Source organism: Mus musculus, chromosome 18 (genome assembly GCF_000001635.26).
Source record: "Mus musculus strain C57BL/6J chromosome 18, GRCm38.p6 C57BL/6J".
Lineage (NCBI taxonomy): Eukaryota > Metazoa > Chordata > Mammalia > Rodentia > Muridae > Mus > Mus musculus.
The window spans coordinates 73,796,488-73,815,858 of NC_000084.6; the positions used below are offsets into that span (position 1 = coordinate 73,796,488).

The following is a 19,371-nucleotide window of genomic DNA, read 5'->3' on the forward strand; positions in this document are numbered from 1 at the left end:
GATAAAAATCAAGATACGGTTTAATTTCCAAGCACTGATTTATCTCCAAACATTTCAACTCTTTCAAATGATAATTACGTTGCTTACCGAACAGCTCTAGCAAAGATTATTGTTAACTGATGTGATTACTATCCCCAAAGAGAAATGTGTCCACATCATAAGCATCCAGGTGGAAAATGAAGTAACTATTCCTACAATGGGTACAGTGGATTCACGGCATGATCCAAATCTCTGCCCCATGACGCCTCATCTCCGCTCAGTCCTCATCCGAGGTGCAAGCCAGAGTCACAGCAGGGGCATTCTCAGCTACACCTGGGCCCACGCCTGCCAGAGACCCAGACCCCCTGAGGGGGAGGGCTGGGCAGCGTGCTTCCAGTTTCCTTGCTCCTCTAATCTGAGCTGAGAGACACTTTCTAACAAGAATGCACACGTGTGCTAGGCTACCTCCTAGAGGTGTTTTACATACGTTGGTGACAGCACCATACGGGTTAGGTTAAACAGGGCTTTTCAGGGTGCTGGCTAACTTCAGCTGCCAGAGCTTCCTCATTGGAGTCTTGTGGGGAGAAAGCTGGCAGGGGTCAGCCTTTTAAAAAACTCAACGAATGCATCTTATGCACTGTGAAGTTGAGAGGAGCCTTCAGATGAGATGCGGGGGCTGAGGGTCACGCTCGGCCCTGTCTGGATGCCTACACTGATATCAATGCATGAGCTGGCCATGGGAAAAAACAAGGGTTAAGGTAAACAACAGGTCAGAAGGGGCATAAAAACTCAGATAAAAAATAGTCTTAGATCCAGCACATTACTCCCTTTCGGTGGTTTCCAACAGGATCAGTCATCCTTGGCTGACAACCAGTCATGTGCTCACTCAAGGACTTGAGGGAGTGGCTCAGGGGGTAAAACTCTTCCTACTGAAATGTCTGATAGAAGTTGAAACAGTCTGAAATTTGAAATTCACGAAAGCTAATTTTTCTTTTAAAGGGGAAGAGGAGAAGCATCAGAAATTAAAGCTGATAAATGAGACGCAATCCCAACCTGGCAAACTACCAAAAGGCTTAACAGTAATTCCGGTCCTAAGGGGAGGAGGAGAAAACAGCTACTACACAACTCCTCCAACAATGGCAGTAACGATCAGGAGCTGGTTAAGTGAGCTGTTTCTACAAAAACAAAGATGTGAACATGTTGACTTTTTATTAATATCTTTTAATACAAATTAGGCTTTTATGAGGCAAGAAACCTGGCTGGATAATATTGTAACACACAAGAAATCTAATTAGATGTCACAGAATGATTCTTTTATTACACAATAATCAATATATATTTGTATTTAAAAATAAGTCTTACTTAGGTCTCCTAAAGATGTGCCCATATTGACAGCAGGCAAGACCAACTGTTGGCGTGTACACAATCGGCATCAGACTTTCAATATCATCCTGCAGGATTCTATAGAACAGTTTCTCATTTCTTTCTTGGATGCCCATTATATAAATGTATCTGAAATTAAGCACAGCAAATCACATCCAAGTTAGCCTACATCACACTGGAAATTTTGACCTTTGAAAGTCAACCTAAATGTTTAAAACTGAGCTCACATGCACGCACACACACGCGCACACACAGACACACACACACACACAGAGACACACACACACACACACCCTTCACTAAAGAAACCACACCAAAACCCTAACTTATAATTCTAGAACACTCAGACCTAAAAATTAGCAAGACACAGACGTACTGAAATGGTAGCTGCTAACAAGAGAAACAGCAGCTAACCCTTTGAACAAAGGCCTGGAAATGCTAAGGAGTCAACAGAAGGCGTCCACGTAAATGACAACGAAGCTAAAGGAAGTGGCGACTCCAGAGGTACGGCCTGGAGTCCCATGCTAAAGGGTTTAGAATCCAGTTGTGTGTGTGTTTTTTTTAAAGATTTATTTATTTATTATATGTAAGTACACTGTAGCTGTCCTCAGAAACTCCAGAAGAGGGAGTCAGATCTCATTATAGATGGTTGTGAGCCACCATGTGGTTGCTGGGATTTGAACTCCTGACCTTCGGAAGAATAGTCGGATGCTCTTACCCACTGAGCCATCTCACCAGCCCTCCAGTTGTGTTTTAAGCATTCTTCCATACAGGGAGCAGAAACAACACTGAGACAGAATGCATTGAACAGGAGGCCATTCTTAGTTTCTCCGACCTTTCTCTACCACAATCCGGTATAGATCATCGAGGCCCAAAGCATCCACTGCAGGTGTCCTTCAAATATGGCCATGTCTTTTCCCCACATCCAGCCTAAACCACTAACTAGTCTGAATACAGCTTTCCTTCCCTGCTCCAATCCCCCTCACTTCCTCCACACTGACTTATGTCTAACTCTTCCCTGGGAGCCATGTATCTGACGGCCTCGATCAGTCTCTTACTGTAGCTCAGAGGCCAGTCCCCTCTCCTACCCCCCACTTCCACTCAACTTTCCTGTGTTCTGCACCCACACTACTGTATGACTTCTTGTGTATTCAACTTACATTGCTTTTATACTGTTTTGTTTTGTTTTGTTTTTAATTCTAAGCTGGCCCACCCTAAGGGAGTGCTCGTCGGTAAGAGAGGATCCCTGTGTAGGCTATGTGCAAATGTTCTCTCAGGCTGAGCAGCTACAGTGAGCCTCGGCTTCCAGGGAGCCACGCAACCAAAGGTCAGGACTTTGCTCTGAAATGAACTGGGCTGCTGAGCTGTATTTGGTAGGTTGGGTGTGCTAAACATACACTCACCTTGTAATATTTTCAATTTACAAATGGTTTGTTAGACTATAACTCCACCTTAGGCTAAGACTTCTGTATTTCTGTATTTTACTGGGTGAATACATAAGTGGAGCACTCAGCCAACGAACTGCATTGCTCCTGGGAACAAAGATGACACACATAGGTAGAATACGATAGAAGATTTCTTCTCACTGGAGGGAAAGAGCCAAAAGCAACCAGGCTATAAAACCAAAAAACAAAACAAAACAAAACCCAGCTTTCTGAAAGAAAAGTACAAAGGGTTAAAGAAGAGAAACAGATGGTCTATCGGGCATGGGAGGGGAAGCTGGGACATTGCTGGGCCTCTTCAGGCGACTACTCTCACCTTTAGTCACACTTGTGTTTGCCTCTCAGTGATCTTGCTCCTACCTAGGGCTCTGAAAGCCTAGGGCCGACAGCTGCCCTGAACTCCACACTGGCCACAGCCTGACCATTTACCTTACCTAGTCATTATTACACTAGCTATTCACGGCCTCACTTCCTAATGGTTTGAACTCCCTACCCAGCACTTCCATGGGCTCCCACTTTGTCTAGTTACGGCCCATCTACGACTGTGAGTCTCGGGGTCACTCCCCTCACTCTGAGCAATCCCTCACCATCTGCTTGCAGCTGCACGCATCTCTACCACTGCACAACCCCACCAGAGCATGTGTCCCCATCCCCAATCTCACACTCAACTCCAGACAAGCAGGCTGAATTCCACTTTACAGTGAGAACCCTGGAACAGTGCCAACGCCTAGTGGACACTACAGTTCTCCTTTTCTGTAGAAAAGAACAGGGCTGTGCATAGCAGCACAGCAGACGAGACCCTTCCACAAGGCCTCCAGGGGCTGCCCTCACCCTGTCTGTCCAGGCTGGGTCTCACTATGTAGCCAAGGCTCTTCCTCCACATCTGCTCCTGCTCCTTCCGCCTCAGTTTCTCAAGTGCTGCAACACGTGAGAAGTGGGTGTTCTGTACCACAGCACCAGGGTCACTCTTTTCTAACCTACCTTGGAGGGGCTTTACTTCCTAACCAAGTGGCTATTCCTGACAGGACAGGCTTTCTCAGCTTGACATTAGCCCTTCCATATTTTATCTGGGATGTCCACATTCTGTTTCACTAAGAAAACCCCAACCACCAGGCATGCGTTCAGAGCCATCACTGGCATCTTTACCCGTAACGTCTGTATTTATCTCCCTCTGGATTAATAGAGACTTTCTAGCTCTGCCCTTGAGCCTATGCCTTCCTCTGCAAACTTGCTGTGGCAGTATCTCGGGACTCTCTTCTGTGCAACTATGAACATATTCAACGTGTGAGACTATTTAAAGCAGAGGTCCACGTGTTTTATAGTCCAATGTCTTTCCTCCTTCCCACTCGAGCTTCTTTGGGGTAGACTATATTTCCCACCCACCCGCTTCTCAGTGCAACTCTCTTGTCCTGTCGCGACACTGACACTCCTCACAGGCCAGCGGTGTTCACATGTCCTGCAACAGACTCAGTCAGCCCTGAATTCCGACTGCTCCCCCAGCCTGCCATTCCTTGTCCTTTCTCATTTTGATGCTTTGTTAACAACAACACACTTTACACTTTAGCTCAGATATTCCATCCTTCGGGAAGTTTTATCTGGTTCCTCGAGTCGGGCCCCACGCCTCTCATGCTTTCAGGATAGATTCCACATGTGCAGTTTTTCTACAGTAATATCCAGGCAGAACAGCCGCAGGTTAGCACCGCTGCTCAACACCCAGAGGCAGGGCTGTATGCTACTTACTGGATTAGCTTCTGGGCTATCAAGGGCGCAGGTTAGTTGTCGACAGATGGAACCTATTTGTAAAAGACCATTCCCTCACTATTCGATGTCCTATACAATCTCAAAAATGTATGGTCTCAGGGCTGGAGAGATGGCTCAGCAGTTAAGAGCACTGACTGCTCTTCCAGAGGTCCTGAGTTCAATTCCCAGCAACCACATGGTGGCTCACAACCATCCGTAATGAGATCTGACGCCCTCTTCTGGTGTGTCTGAAGACGGTGACATTATACTCATATGTAATAAGTAAACCTTTAAAATTATATATACAGTCTCTACTGGAAGATGTAGCCACTTATCCCTGGATGCCTTCTATTAGCAGAGTGTCACACGCAACGTGGGAGATCAGTGAACGCTGTGGAATGAGACGTGAGCAAATGAGATGATACCTCATGTTGCCAATGTTCTCATCACACACAGAGTGTGAACGCAAGTAATTATCAGTGGCATACAACTTACTCCTGCCAAACTCCACCACAGTGATCCCTGGCAAGCGCACCGTAAAGTGACAAGGACACAACCATCACAGGAGCAAAGCGACAAAAGAACAGCGTCACTGTGTGACGTCACTGTGTGGAGTGCACACACCCTGTGCCTTCATCACACCACGATTCTAAGATAAGGCTGCCAACATAAAAATCAGACGCCAATCAACTCTTACTTTTCCAAAGGGCTAGTCATTTTTTTCAAGTTTCTATGGAATCGTAAGGCTTGAATATCCTGTGTCTCTATTTTAGGAGGTAAAAGTCCTTGAAGACCAAGCATTTGTCGCTCTTGTAACGTAAACGCCATTCCCTAAAAACAGAAAGAATTAAAGAATTAAAATTAGTAGTAACTACAGCAGCAATAGCACTGTCCTTTAAAACACAATTCGAGTGCAAATTCTGAAAAGTAAAATACACTTTCCAGGAATTTCAAAATGCTTTGAGGCGGATGCCATCACATCCTGATGAGCATATGCAAAGAGTTACCTCTCACAGAGAAATGTGTAGTATAAGATTCTGGAAAACAGCCTAAGGATCCAGCCCATATGTCTTGCTTGTTTTTTTTCAATACAGAGTCTCTGCATACCCCTGGAACTTGTTCTATAAACGAGGCAGACCTCCAACTCAAGAGATCTGCTTGTCTCTGCATCTCTAGTGCTAGGATTAAAGGCATGCACTACCACCTTGGCTACACTTAAATACTTTAATGCACACATTTGTAGTTAAGCAATATGACCTGCACATAGCCATTCCAGATACATCTCTAGATAGCTAGGGAATGCAGAGGTATATAACATCGAGCAGTTCTAACAGTCCCTAGATCACAGACTAGATAAAGGTCATCTCTGTGCAGTAAGCAATCTATGGTATATCCACACCATGAATAATTCAGAGTTGCCAATCAAAGCACACTGCTAACCCATTTGTGCTTAGAAAACATTCCTAAGACCTCATATCACGTTCAGATGCATGTAACACATAAATGAAACCAAGAATATACAGTTAAAAATGAGTCTATGTCTGAACATTCAATTTCCAGTTTTTAGCTGTGGGATAAATTATATTAAAATGAGCCCAGCAAAAATGCTTGGGTGTGGATTTCTAAAAAATCTTTCCTCCTTAAAAGGGCTGAGAGCATCAGCCAAATGATCAACTCTTCTCTTAGTTCTGGAAAATAACTAAAGGCTTACAACGATCAAGGAGCATTTTACCAGGCAGAGCTAGAAGCAAACCTGCAGGCTACGCGAGCAGGAGCTACTCGATGGCTCAGCGGTGTGGGCCTGCACACACCATGCAACGGAGCCCTTAGGAAAGGAAGCATGCAAGACTGCACGGTTCTAGCTCCAGTCATTTAAGGCTTTGCTGAATCTTTAGCTGACCTCCAACCTAACCAGAGACTTCATTAGATACACGTAACAAAAACACACACTTAAATGTTACCATAAAGTAGAACTTGAGACATAGCTCAGTGACAGAGGCTGGCTTAACATGTACAGGGCCCAGTGCTGGGATTGGAAGACAAAGAGAAAGAAAGAAGAGAGAGAAAAGGAAACATCTGCCAGTCTAAGAAGCCAGGCATAGTGTGCTAGAAAGATGGGTCAGGAGCTGAGGGGACTTGCTGCTCTCCAGAGAACTCAAGTTCAACTCCAGGCACCCACATCAGGAGCCTCAGAACCACCTGTAACAGCTCCGAGGATTCTGACACTGTTGCCTCTGCAAGCACCTACACACACATGCACAGACCCACCGACAGACAGACAGACACACATACACACAAGTAAAATAAGTAAACCCAACGGATTCACAAAATGGCTGCTGTAAGACATTTAAAAAGATACAAAATAGAGAATGGTAATTGCTGCAAAGAAACAGGAAATAAAAAGATATAAACTCATGGAAACATGATCTTAAGATACAAAAAGCAGCAGAACAGGAAAACACTGGTGATGCCAGAGGGACAGGGGCAAAAAGCTGCTGCCAGGTTTCAGAGACCGAGGACTCTCCTGTCTACGCTGGTGTCAAAGGCCCCTGGTGTTCAGCTCGGGCTTGCTTTGTAATGTGTCTGGCCGTTGGATCCAGAGTCTCCAAGCATGCTATGCTGGCTCTCTTCCATGACACTACAGCTCTGGTCCTGCACTGGAAACGAGTGACAGGCTAAAGAGCAAGTGATATTTGGAGTCAAGAAAAAAACAAGAAGGGACGTTCTTCACTAAGCTTCCTTTAATTGGTGGCCTGTGCAACTCTCTGGCTAGTACCAAGCATGCTAACGAGAGGATTCCCGCACCTAACTTTCCTTTGCAGGCCTGAAACTCCTATAAACGTGTTATACTAAACAGCTCCTATTTTTTTCTCTTATAATAATAAAAAATAATAAAAATAAAAGATTGGCAAAATTTTTTATGGCAAGTTTTTTAAAATAGGTCACACCTCTAATCTCAATGCACCACTTCTCAAAAGGTGCACTTCATTCACTGTGACAACCTCTCTGTGTCATCTTACAAGCTTTTTCTAAGAAATATCTCTTCAGAATTATATTTCAAAGCTATTTTGTGTATATATTTACCCAGGGTTGCATTTTATTCACGTCATTTTTGTGGTGCTAAGTACTGAATCCAGAAACCTGGTAGCACGCACTCCATCACTGAACTATTCTCCCACCATTACTTCCAGACCCTAACCACATGCCAGGCAGGCACTATGCAGAGCATGTCCAGGCCCGTTTTAGTCTCTCCATCCGAAGCATCGACGTGCAGGAGCTACCGCTCCGCCAGTCCTTTCTGAATACATGAGGTGGGTTGCCAAGAGAGATTATTCAGATGCCAGTGTCGAACTGGAGTCAAAACCCAGAGTCCTGTCCAGTAGATCCTGCTTAGTATTTAATATGACTACTAAATACTGAGAAGGATTCGCCTATTGAGCCCAGCTTACACAAAGATGAAGACATACCTGGCTGGATCTTCCACTGATGCCTTCTGCCCTACTAGTGATAATCTAAAAGTCAAGGCAATTTCTCCTTTGTAGCATTTGCTGAATTAACAGCCAAAAATATATGCAATGATTTGTGTCCAAAACGATGGGTGTGAGCTGGAAGGTCAACAAGGGTTTCATTTCAAGGTTTTACCCAATCAACCAAAGGTCTAATTGTCCCAGGGTGAGTTCCCTGATTCAAGCTAGGTAAAGCTACCTAACCCTCTTGCCAAAGGTCCTGGCCAGAGCACCCCTCTGAGGTGGTTCCCACACTAATGCTGCTTTACTGCCCTCACCTAGCACTAGGAAGCAGTCAAGCCTTTTCTAGCAGTAAAAGATGTGAAGAGTAAGACTTAGAAGGGATGAAACAGCCCAATGGAAAAGATACATACTACATACAACAGGCAACTCTCCCCAGAAGGCCTCACTCAGTTGCGCTGCTACAGAGCTACTGAATGCAAAATCTTCAAGCCTTACACAGCCCTGCCTAACCAGGAAGACAAGCCACGTTAGTGCTGTTGACGTTACTAACCTTGTTTGTTCTTGGATTCAACATGAGTGGCTTGCCCTTCTCTTTCAGGTGCACTCGGCGGCAGGTCAAGGTACAAGGAGTGGTAACAGCTCTTAGCCGGGAAAACATCTTCTCTCCCCTGGAAGACAACACAATGGTAAGCACCACACAGCACCACACACTGTAAGCATTTTCAAAAGCAGATGTGGATACTTGCTGCGTACTGAAAAATGCTTCAGTTTTAAGGCATCACCGAGAGAGAAGGCATCCCACCAGCACTGGGAGCCACTACATCCCTTTACGCAAGTATGTGATGGTTTGTATATGATCAGCCCAGATGGTGGTGCTATTAGAAGGTGTGGCCCTGTTGGAGTAGGTTGGGCTTTAAGACCCTCATCCTTGCTGCCTGGAAGCCAGTATTCTGCTAGCAGCCTTCAGATGAGGATGTAGAACTCTCAGTTCCTCCTACACCATGCCTGCCTGGATGCTGCCATGTTCCCGCCTTGATGATAACGACTGAACCTCTGAACCTGTAAGCCAGCCCCAATTAAATGTTGTCCTTATAAGGGTTGCCTTGGTCATGGTGTCTGTTCACAGCAGTAAAACCCACACTGAGACAGATGGAGAGAGGGGAGTGAGAGCAGCAGGATGGATTCAGCACTATGAAGAGGGGAGGGACGGGAGACTCAAGGGTGGGGAGGAACAGCCTCGTGTGAGAAGCCTCCACTGTCACCTGAGGCCATGGCAAAACTCCGGCCTGTGTTGATGGCCATGTTTGGATCTGAATCCAGACAGGAGTCTGTATCAATGTCCATGGCCTATCTTACCACCAAAGGTCACATGGACGTCCCTGATGCCTGGGATCATGGTGATATCCAAGGGAAGTGCAGAGCTGGCCTTACTCCTCAAAGGCTGCAGCGCTGGGGAAGGCAGGCCCTACACCTCTCCTGAGCAGCCCAGTAGAACTTGACCCTGGAGGTGTGGGTGCTGGTGAGCCACCGGAGAGCCTGAGAGCTGACCCCGTCAGGGCAGTGCTGGAGAACCCTCCCTGGTGGTGTGAGGAAGAGCTGGCAGGCTGACTGACTCAGCTTCCACCCAAGGCCCAGATCCAGGGCTTTGAGTCAGCTCACCCCAACACCTACCCCATTGATGTACTACTATTGAATGAAGTTCATTAAGAGGCCCATTCTACAGATCCAAAGCTGCAGGGTCTCCATGACACAGGGCAACAACAGGATATCTGAGAAGAGTCCCCATGAGGATCCAGTATTGATGATGTAGCAGAAGTCAGAGGCCTTGAATAGACCAATGACTCAATGCAACAAACAGCTGCAAGCAAAGATGTGTAGACAAAAGGGTGTGTGTATATACTGAGTGACACACTGCAGCATCCACAGGAAGGTTTTTGTTTTCATTTTGGGGGTTCTTTTTTCTATTTTAATTTTTTATTTTCTTCTTGAGTGTTGAGGGGAGGTTACAAGGGCCAAGTGCAGACACAAAGGACAGGAAGAGAAGTGGGATTAGGGTGCATAATAAATCAATAAATACAGGGTATCCTCGAGATAGCCGACAAACAGGGAGCTAAACTACTGACAGGAGGAGACATTTATACTTCCTGACCTTGGTAACTTGGCTACATTTCACTGTCAACTTGACTGAAATTAGAATCCCCCAGGAGACACTCGTCTAGGTATCTGTGAGCCCATTTCCAGAAAGGTTCAGTGGGAAAGTCCTACCCTTCCTGGATGACACCATGGCAAGGGATAGGGTCATAAACCAAAACCAAAACAAACAAACAAACAAACAGCCAGGGGTGGTGGCGCACTCCTTTAATCCCAGCACTCGGGAGGCAGAAGCAGGCGGATCTCTGGGTTCGAGGCCAGCCTGGTCTACAGAGTAAGTTCCAGGACAGCCAGGGCTACACAGAGAAACTCTGTCTTGTAAAACCAAAAAAGAAAAAAGAAAAAAAAAACCCAACAAAACCCAAAAAACAAACAAACAAAAAAAGATGTATACAGATGAAGCCAGCCTTCATCTCCCTCGGCTCCCTTGGTCCCAGCCACAAGCTCCTCCTGCTGTCGTGAACTCTGCCATGTTTTCCTGCCAGGATGGTCCTTACCCAGGATAAAGTCTTCTCCTTATAAGGTTCTTTGTCCAGGCTTTGATCACAGCAACAACAACAACCAAAAAAAAGCAAATATACAGTAGCCACAAGTACCGTACTCCATTTTGAATGCATGTTACAAAGTTACAGGTGGAAAAGGCATGACACATGTGTAAAATACATCAGAAATTACTTCAAAAGAGAAACGTATATAGTAGTGTCAAGCGTGCCCGCAAACATTGAAATAACCATTGATTTATTATAAGACCTTAAGGAAGGCTGAAATGGCATTGCATACAAAGCTGGAATTATGAAGCTACATGGAGGGCTGAAACATAGCCCCCGAATGTCTAGGTGGTGATGTTATGGAAAGCCTTCGCTTCTCCACTTCTCTTTCCAAGTTTCCTACCGAACAGGAAGATCCTTTGCTAAGCAGAAGTTCAAAGCCAATGGAGTGCTTAACCAAGCAATAAAACAAAACACAACTAGACCAACTTAAAGAAAGAATTCCTAAAGAACAACCATAAAATAGAATAAAGCTCTCGTTCCAGCCTTCACAGCTGCTACAGGGACAGTACGGTGTTCTTGGATTTCCTTTCCTCCCAGTTTCTGGTCTCCTCCTGCTTCCCACGGGAGATGATCCCAAAACAATAGGAATTCTCTAGTGAAGAAAAATGCATACCACACTTTAAATTTTACCATCAAAGAAGACACTGGCTTCAAAGTATCTCAAGACTACACTGTTTTATTGACAAAGCAATACAGCTTTATGGAATTTAGTGTAGGTTGGCAATCAAAGATGCTTTTCTAAAAGCAGCAGACTATGCATGGCCAGTTTGTTCTACAGGGTCCTTAGCCTGAGAATGGGCTTCACAGTTTTATAGGGTTACAACACACACACAAAACACTTGTGGCTCAGAAAGCCTGAACTATCCACTCACTGGTTCCTTACCTAAAAAAAGGCTGCTGGACCCTGCTGCAGAGGCTACAAACCCTGTCATCTGGAGAACAGAAAATCTCCCACCTGCAGGCTGGAGAGATGGCTTGGTGGTTAAAGAGCACTGAATACTCCTCCAGAGGACCTGGGTTCAATTCCCAGCACACACACACACACACACACACACACACACACACACACACACGGCAGCTCACAACTCTCCTAACTCCAAGATCAAACATCCTCACACAGACACATGAAGGCATAGTGCACATAAAATAAAATAAATTATCTTTTCAAAAAAAGAAAGAAAATCTCCCACACATATTTTACTAGCACACACACGCTATGGGCCTGGAAGCCAGCAGCATTTCTGAATTATTTCTACAAATATTTCAGTCCAGTGATCAGCAAATTAAAATAAGGTGAGTTTTCCAAGGTAAATCCCTTAGTCCTGGACACTGAAATACTGGCCGTGTAAGTAACTCTTTTGAGCTGTTTTCTGCCTCGCACCAGAAACTGAAAGAAAGATGGGATACAGTGTTTCCGGGGCATCTGCTTGGCGCCCGCAGCCCCCACCAACACACTCCCATCCTGGGGGGGGGGGGGGGGAGATGGGATGCTGACGCTTGTGTAAGGCAAAGCTGAAGGCTTGCAACAGTGTTTCAATCGCTTTACACAATCATAGATACAAGGAACTTCTAAACAAAGTGTGAAAGGTTATGAAGGCAGAGAGAAGAACCTGTGAACAGGGTTTCCTTCTTGGAGGAAGTGAAAAATCACTGTCCATAAAAGACCAAGGCAGACAAGAACTTGTTCAACTGTAGGGAGGAGATCTAAGCTGAGAAGAGAGGCAGTGGTGAGAAGAGAAAAATGGATGATGGAGGGAGAACTAACAATCAAAATCTTCATAAGTGACCCGTTGGGGCCCTCAAAGACCATCTATGATCCAACTCCAGGCCGCAATTAAAATGCAGCTGTGGTTTCTTTTAAGTGAGAAAAACTGGCAAAAGTCTTTAGATGGAAGCAGAGTTCTGTGTTTAGAGAAGACTGTACACATGTAACAGGAATAACACACTGAAAACAAATGTACAAACATAAACAAACACGTAATTACAATCTGGAGAGACGGAGAACAGAGAGAACACAAGACAATTTTTCAATTTTTACTTCACGTAATCTTTTTTTTTTTTCTTTTTTGGTTTTTCAAGACATGGTTTCTCTGCATAGCCCTTGCTGTCCTGGAACTCACTCTGTAGACCAGGCTGGCCTCGAACTCAGAAATTCGCCCATTTCTGCCTTGCAGGTGCTGGGATTAAAGGTGTGCACCACCACTTCCTGGCATTCATCCCTAAAATTTTAATTTTATTTATACATAACCTGAATATCTATAAAGATATCTAAGTTTACTGTCTGAAGATCACAAAGCCCAGAGACCCAAAAGTCAAATAGCCTCATTTCTTCAGATTTAAATGTACTTTTCATTTACACATTGGAAACTGAAGACAGCATTAAGAGAACAGTGAATGGTTTTGTGTTCCCTCCCATGCAGCCCCCCCCCCCCCCCCGCTCCTCTGGACACACAAGCACTGTAACTTATTTCGTATCCTATAGAACAACTAAGGAACAAAACTATGTATTTATTTATAGAAACGTCTTACTCTCCTACATTTCAGCCACCAATTCTATGAAGATATAGCATCTCTCCTATAAATTACAACAAATGACTGCGCAGATGTATATAGGGACTTACTCCAATACAAACAACTCTACAGCAGGTAACAGAGGTGCCCTACGAATACATTCAACTGTGATAGCAGACATAGTGCCAACCAGCAGGTTAAAGACCCACACTCACGCAGAGTGTCACCTGTCCTTCTCAACAAGCACTCTCTAAGGGCTTAATAGTTTGTAGAATAGTTTACAGTACTCAGAGGGAGACTTGCTACATTTACCGTTTAGTTATAAGACATGGGAAGGCTGCAGATGAACAGCAAGACGGAGAGATGTACTGGGCAAAGTTCAAAGACACAGGATGCGCAGCCTTCTCTGCTCTGCCACGCACTTGGCAACCCAGGAGAGCATGAACCCTTCTAAGTCAGGAGGTTTGACAGAGCTTAATGTCCTGCCCCACCCTTGGCAGAGATCAGGGGTGAGGTTCAATGTTCCAGCCCTTGGGTCCCTGCATTACCCTGTCCCATCCTGGAACTCTCCAGGAACACCACCAAGTTACCTCATTAGCATAAAATGGTGTGATCAAAAAGTCTTACCAAGAACAACAAGTGACATTCCTGTCACTCAAGAAACTCCGAGAATTGCAGCTCTCAGCAAAGAACAAATACATGTCAGAGTCATAGGATATGTGAATGTGACCCTGGTATTTTTTTCTTTCTTTCCTTAGATCTTTAAATAAAATACTACTGTCATTCTACACATGTATGTAATACATTCTGGTAACACACACACACACACACACACACACACACACACACACACACACACACATCCTCTTCCCATCCCATGACCCTAACCAGTCCCCTTCCAACTATCATGTCTTTTGGAGAGGGGGTTGTTTTGTGATCTTCCCCCCTTTTTTGAGGAGTAGGGCTGCACTCTGCACCTCCAAATCAAGTAAACGTTTCTGCCTAAAGCCAAAGATCATAGATTCTTAAACCAAATCCGTAACCTTAGTTAACCCTGCCCTCATTAGTGGATTTACATACTCAACAGCTTTTCCTTGAATCACACCTACAGTTCCACCTACCTTCCACTTAATTTATTGGAAACCATGACAGCTCAATGACAGGAACTGGCACACGCTCTTTCACCCCACTTAACAGTTACTGTCTGGATTTCTGATCTGGCTTTCCCTTCATGTTCCAAACCCACCGCCCTTGAAACTTTGGTTAGATTCGTTTTGTTTCTTCAAATTTCATGTAGTTATTTCCTGTCCCTCTTAATCCCATCCTTCCAAATAAAATTACTAGTTAAACAATGTCCCTGTCCTAAATTCTCATATGTCGTTAGTGCTCTGTTTCTTTTCTTTGAGACGAGTCTCAGATGTGAGCCCTCATGCTTCCAATCTTCCCGCCGCCACCCCAAAGGCACTGCCCCGCCTGGCTGGATCTGCTGTGCTAGACGGCAAACCCAAGGAACCAGGCACACAGGCAAGCGCTCTACCAACTCAGCCTTCTACATCCCCGCCCCGATTACCTGTTGCGGGTGGGCACTCTTTCCACTTTATTTGTCCACATGTCTACTTGAACACTTCTTATATTCGCCTGTTCATATTTTATAACTTAAAATTCTGGTTTCATTACATACTCCTAGACCTTTTCAGGACCCTTCACAAATCATTTGAATGTCTCTAGTACTAAGATACAAATTTTGGTTTCTTTCCTGACATAATTTTTACCCGAGGTCATTTTCTTTTGAAAATGGCAGACATCTTTGACCGTGACCACTGTTTTCTGCCAACTTTTGGGGGCCACTGCAAGTTTGCTTCAGTGAGATCCAGGGTTTACAGCCTAAAACCAGTTCTTAAATTAGTCCATATTCTAAATAGAGGTATAGCTCCAAACCCGGATTCAAGTGAGCTGAAGATATTTCAACTGTAAAGCCACTGCACTTTTTTTTTTTTTTTTTTTTTTTTTTGGTTTTTCGAGACAGGGTTTCTCTGTAGCCCTGACTGTCCTGGAACTCACTTTGTAGACCAGGCTGGCCTCAAACTCAGAAATCCACCTGCCTCTGCCTCCCAAGTGCTGGGATTGAAGGCGTGCGCCACCACGCCCAGCTACCACTGCATATCTTGGCAACAGAAACGAGCTGGTCACCATCTGGAAAGGCTATCTCCACTAGAGACCAGGGCCTTTCCCACTATTCAGAAAACAGAGGTCATGACTTGGTGTAATGAGCAAGTTTGGCAGTTAGAGACCTGAACTTGAACGTGGACTCGGATAATTACCAGTTTCGCATGAGCAGTCACTCTGGAGATCAGAAACGGTCTTTGAATTGGCACTGGGGTCAGTCACCTTTTCACGGGCTGTGACCACCTACGGAGAAACTAGGACAATATAATAGCATTGCTCATAATATTAACTCTATCCTTTGTCTTTATGTTATGAACTATGACTTCCCTTTCTGGTGGTGAAATCCTATCTCTTAGGGCAGGGTCGGTCAGTGAGCTTTTCAGGGGCTTTTGTTACTGTCTTAAAGACACAGTTCTATGTTCCAAAAGGTTGGTCCTAAAGTCACTAATCACAAAAGGTGGGTCTCAAAATCATAGCAGCCCTCCTGCCTGCCAAACAGGATTTACAGTAGTCTTTAAGGCTTTCAACTTCAAGAAACACTGGCAATCTCATGTCTGGTCCCAAATACCTACATATATAACAACATACCTCTACATATATACTTAACGACAACAAAAGCTATTATTAAAGTTTAGTCTGGGAACCAACCGCTCCATTAGAACACTTGTGTTTTTGGTTCAATGAGTAAAGTGCTCCCTTCACAATCATGAGGAACCTGAGTTAAAATCCTCATTATAGCCAGTTTCATAGGTGCATGCAACTGCAGTGCCAGGAGTCATGGGATTGAGGCAGCAGATCTTGCCTGCTAGTCAGTCTTGACAAAGGTCAGCCCGAGGACTAGTAAAAGATCCTGTCTCAGAAACTAAGATGGAGAAGTAACTGAGGAAGACGGCTGTGGCCTCCATACTTAGTACACACAAATGCAACAGACACGAAAGGAAAGAGAAGCCCAGTTGTGAAACGCACAGAGTGTCAGAGGATGTGCACACATAATGTTGTGATCTTATTACAAGCTCTGCTGCCTGACTTGAAGGTTTTTCCAATAAAAAGAAAGGTCATTTGGCAGGCACCGCAGTCAATACTGCCTGGACTTAAACCTTGGTTTGCCACTTGCTGTGGGTACACAGCACTATTTGGTAGTTAAGTTACACCCTCCCTGTGTTTCAGTTCTCCTCCAAGCTCAGAGCAGGAACGACTCAAAGGGCTTCCTCCACTCCCTGAAGACTTAAATTAAGATAGCTTTAAATTAGACCCATAATGCTTATTGAAATGCTGTATAATAAACGCTCCTTATAAGGATAACCACTGCTGCTGGCTAACCTGGACAGAAGTTGCATTCTAAATGCCAGCGAGTTTCTGCATCAACATTTTTTAATGACTAAATTAAGAGGCTATGAGGATAATCAAGATTAACTCTTAAAATACCTCATTCTCTATCCGGGTCAGGAAGGACCCATATGAACAGCACAGAGATCCAGACAACAGAAAATACTGCAGTAGCTACAGAAGTAACGTGTTTGTCACTTTGAAATTTGTAAACATTGATCAGTTTCATCCATATAAGCATATTTCAGCCATAAGCATTTACCTTCAAGTAAACTAGCTAACCTGCAATAAAATAATGAAGTCAAATATAACTTTAACCCCAGATTTGTTCCCTAAGATCAAAGGATTTGTGTTTTCTTTGTGTCTCAAATATAACAAGTTTGCTTCACAATCAATGAGTTATAATTTTAATTTAACATAATATAAAAAGTTAATACAGATGAGAATTTAAAAAATGGAATTAAATACAAATTAGGCATAAACGGAATCACGAAGCTTTTAACTTAAACAAGGACAAAGCCTGTAAAACGAGCAGGTGTGGAGGCTCTGGTGTTCAAGCGCTTGGGAATCCCTGGGCAGGAGTCAATTCCAGGCCAGCTTGGGCGGTGTCAGACCCTGTCTAAAAACCAACCAACTAACGAAATAAAAACACAGCCCTGAAATGGTGAGTCACTTATGACTTTGAAATGTAGGTTTCATAAGTTTACTAAACTCCTTATAAGAATGTAACTCAGTCGCTTCTTCACCAGCAGCTTGGGGAGAAGGAATGGGACCCAACTAATAAAAGCCAGGTCCAGCAGCCCTAACGATGAGAAGGCATTATCTCATCACTTCTGGCCTCTGTGTCTAACTTTCAAGCTTTCACGACTACGCAAAAGAGCCAGGCTCAGCTTGCAAATCGAAGCTCAAACAGGATTTCTTAGAAGTCCAGTATTAAAAAGTTACAAACTCTTTTCCTGAATTTCTGGAAACCATGTAGCAGATATATAGCCAGCCTGTTATAGCGGTTAGACATAAGATGCATACACAAGATACATGTACTTTTTTATTTATTAGGGAGATGTGTTTCTCCTCTAACTCCCAGAATATTTGGAAACTAAAATTAAAACATTCGTTTGCAATCCCTTGACAACATAAACAATGCTTAAGGAGTATGCCTGGTTAAGAGTACAACTATGAAGTCAGCTTAAATCCAGTCCTTTCTTACTTAAAGACCCCCCACCCCCGTCTTGAAATAAGTTACTTAACCTTCTGAAGTATTTGCTGGGACACAATAGCACTAACCTGAAAGGGTTATTCTGGAAGCAACCTGTTCAGAGAACAGTGCCCAGACCATTTCTAACAACAGTGTTGCTACTGGTTGCTAACAATTCCTACACCAGCAGAAATAACAACGATATTAACTGCTTTGCTTAGAAGTGATTGCCACAAGCAATTAAGAGGATAATTCCAGGGACCCAATGTTATACTAAGGGTGCACTTCGGTTGAGGTCAGTTATTTTGATCACGCTTCTCACCACAAGCAATGCTCATTTTCTAGAACGATCGTCAGTACCAAAAATAAATAAATAAGGTCGAACCTAAAGCCACAACAAACGCAACACCTGACTCTGGGTTGGTTATGAAAAGCGTTAAGAGTCACCTGCCAATCCCGGTGCACATATGCCATTTCATAAGAATGGACAGAACCACGCCAATCTTGGAACTTTTGCCTGCCACAACTCTTTCTATTAAAATAAGGTACACACACACATGCACACATCCCAACTCCTGTGCCTCCCTGAGCTCGGTTGGGAAAGAAATCTTGCTAAAGAGGGTTTGAACCACAAAATAAGTCTTTCCCAAGCGCAGTGGGAAAGGAGACTTGGGATGCTCGAGGTCTGGGAGCCACCTGGCTGGAGCCCTAGGAGGAAAGCGCGGTGTCCTGGCACCAGCGAGCCCGGAATCCCAGAGAGCGCGGCGCCCCTCCCTCCGCCCCGCTGCCCACCGGCCAGGCCCGCCGCACGCGCGAACACAAGCCGCGCGCGCAGTTCCCGGAGCGAAAAGGCCCGGGGCCACCCCCCACCCCCGAGCCAGGCCCTCCGCTCGGCGCCTTACCGGACGCCTGGCCCGTGCCAGGTGGTGCAGCAAGCAGAGAGGCCGCGGCGCTACAGCCGGAGATGCTCGGCCCTGGCGCCACCCTGCCAGCCTCCCGCGAGCTCCTGGCAGCCGGCGCCAGCTCCGGCTCGCTCTGCCGGGGACCCGCCCCACACGCGCAGAGGTAGCGGAGAAAGAGGCGCGGGCCGGTGCCGGGCTGACCGACAGGCACGCGGGCCAATGGGAGGCTCGGAGCTGGCGCGGGGCGTGGCTCAGGCCTGGTTCCGCCCTCGGCTCGGTTCCTCTCGGCGGCACCTTCCTGCGCCGAGTTCCTGGGTGTTAACTGTTCTGAGGCCGCATGCATCAGCTCACGTGCGACCCCGACGGCGGGAGGACGGACGTGCTTCGGGGGAGCAGGGTTGTAATCGGCTCCATGGGATAGCGCAGGGTGGCTTATCCCGATCACCGGCCAGGTCCGCAGGGCGTTCACGCGAGAAGACGTTGTGCGCAGGCGCGGCGCTGGGTCGGCGGGTACCAATCTCCCAGTCCAACAGACAGGAGAAAATAATGGTGTGG

At 45.3% G+C, this 19,371-nt stretch overlaps 1 protein-coding gene across 3 annotated transcripts in view; it reads right to left on the bottom strand.

Moving 5' to 3' along the window:
- Window positions 1-18,951, bottom strand: part of Me2 (malic enzyme 2, NAD(+)-dependent, mitochondrial) — a 50,485-nt gene extending 31,534 nt beyond the window's left edge. For 2 of the 3 annotated variants that reach the window (NR_157387.1, NM_145494.3), the window contains exons 1-4: window positions 18,817-18,951; window positions 8,565-8,682; window positions 5,242-5,375; window positions 1,342-1,491 (exon numbers count right to left, since the gene is read on the bottom strand). Coding sequence is in view for 2 of the 3 variants with exons in the window: in NM_145494.3 (NP_663469.1) it covers window positions 1,342-1,491; window positions 5,242-5,375; window positions 8,565-8,672 (392 nt within the window). In the remaining variant the exon portion in view is untranslated. Of the gene's footprint in view, window positions 1-1,341; window positions 1,492-5,241; window positions 5,376-8,564; window positions 8,683-15,548; window positions 15,648-18,816 lie in introns of all 3 variants that reach the window. The other variant, XM_006525496.4, reaches the window with a different exon arrangement.
- Between the last annotated feature and the right edge of the window lie 420 nt (window positions 18,952-19,371).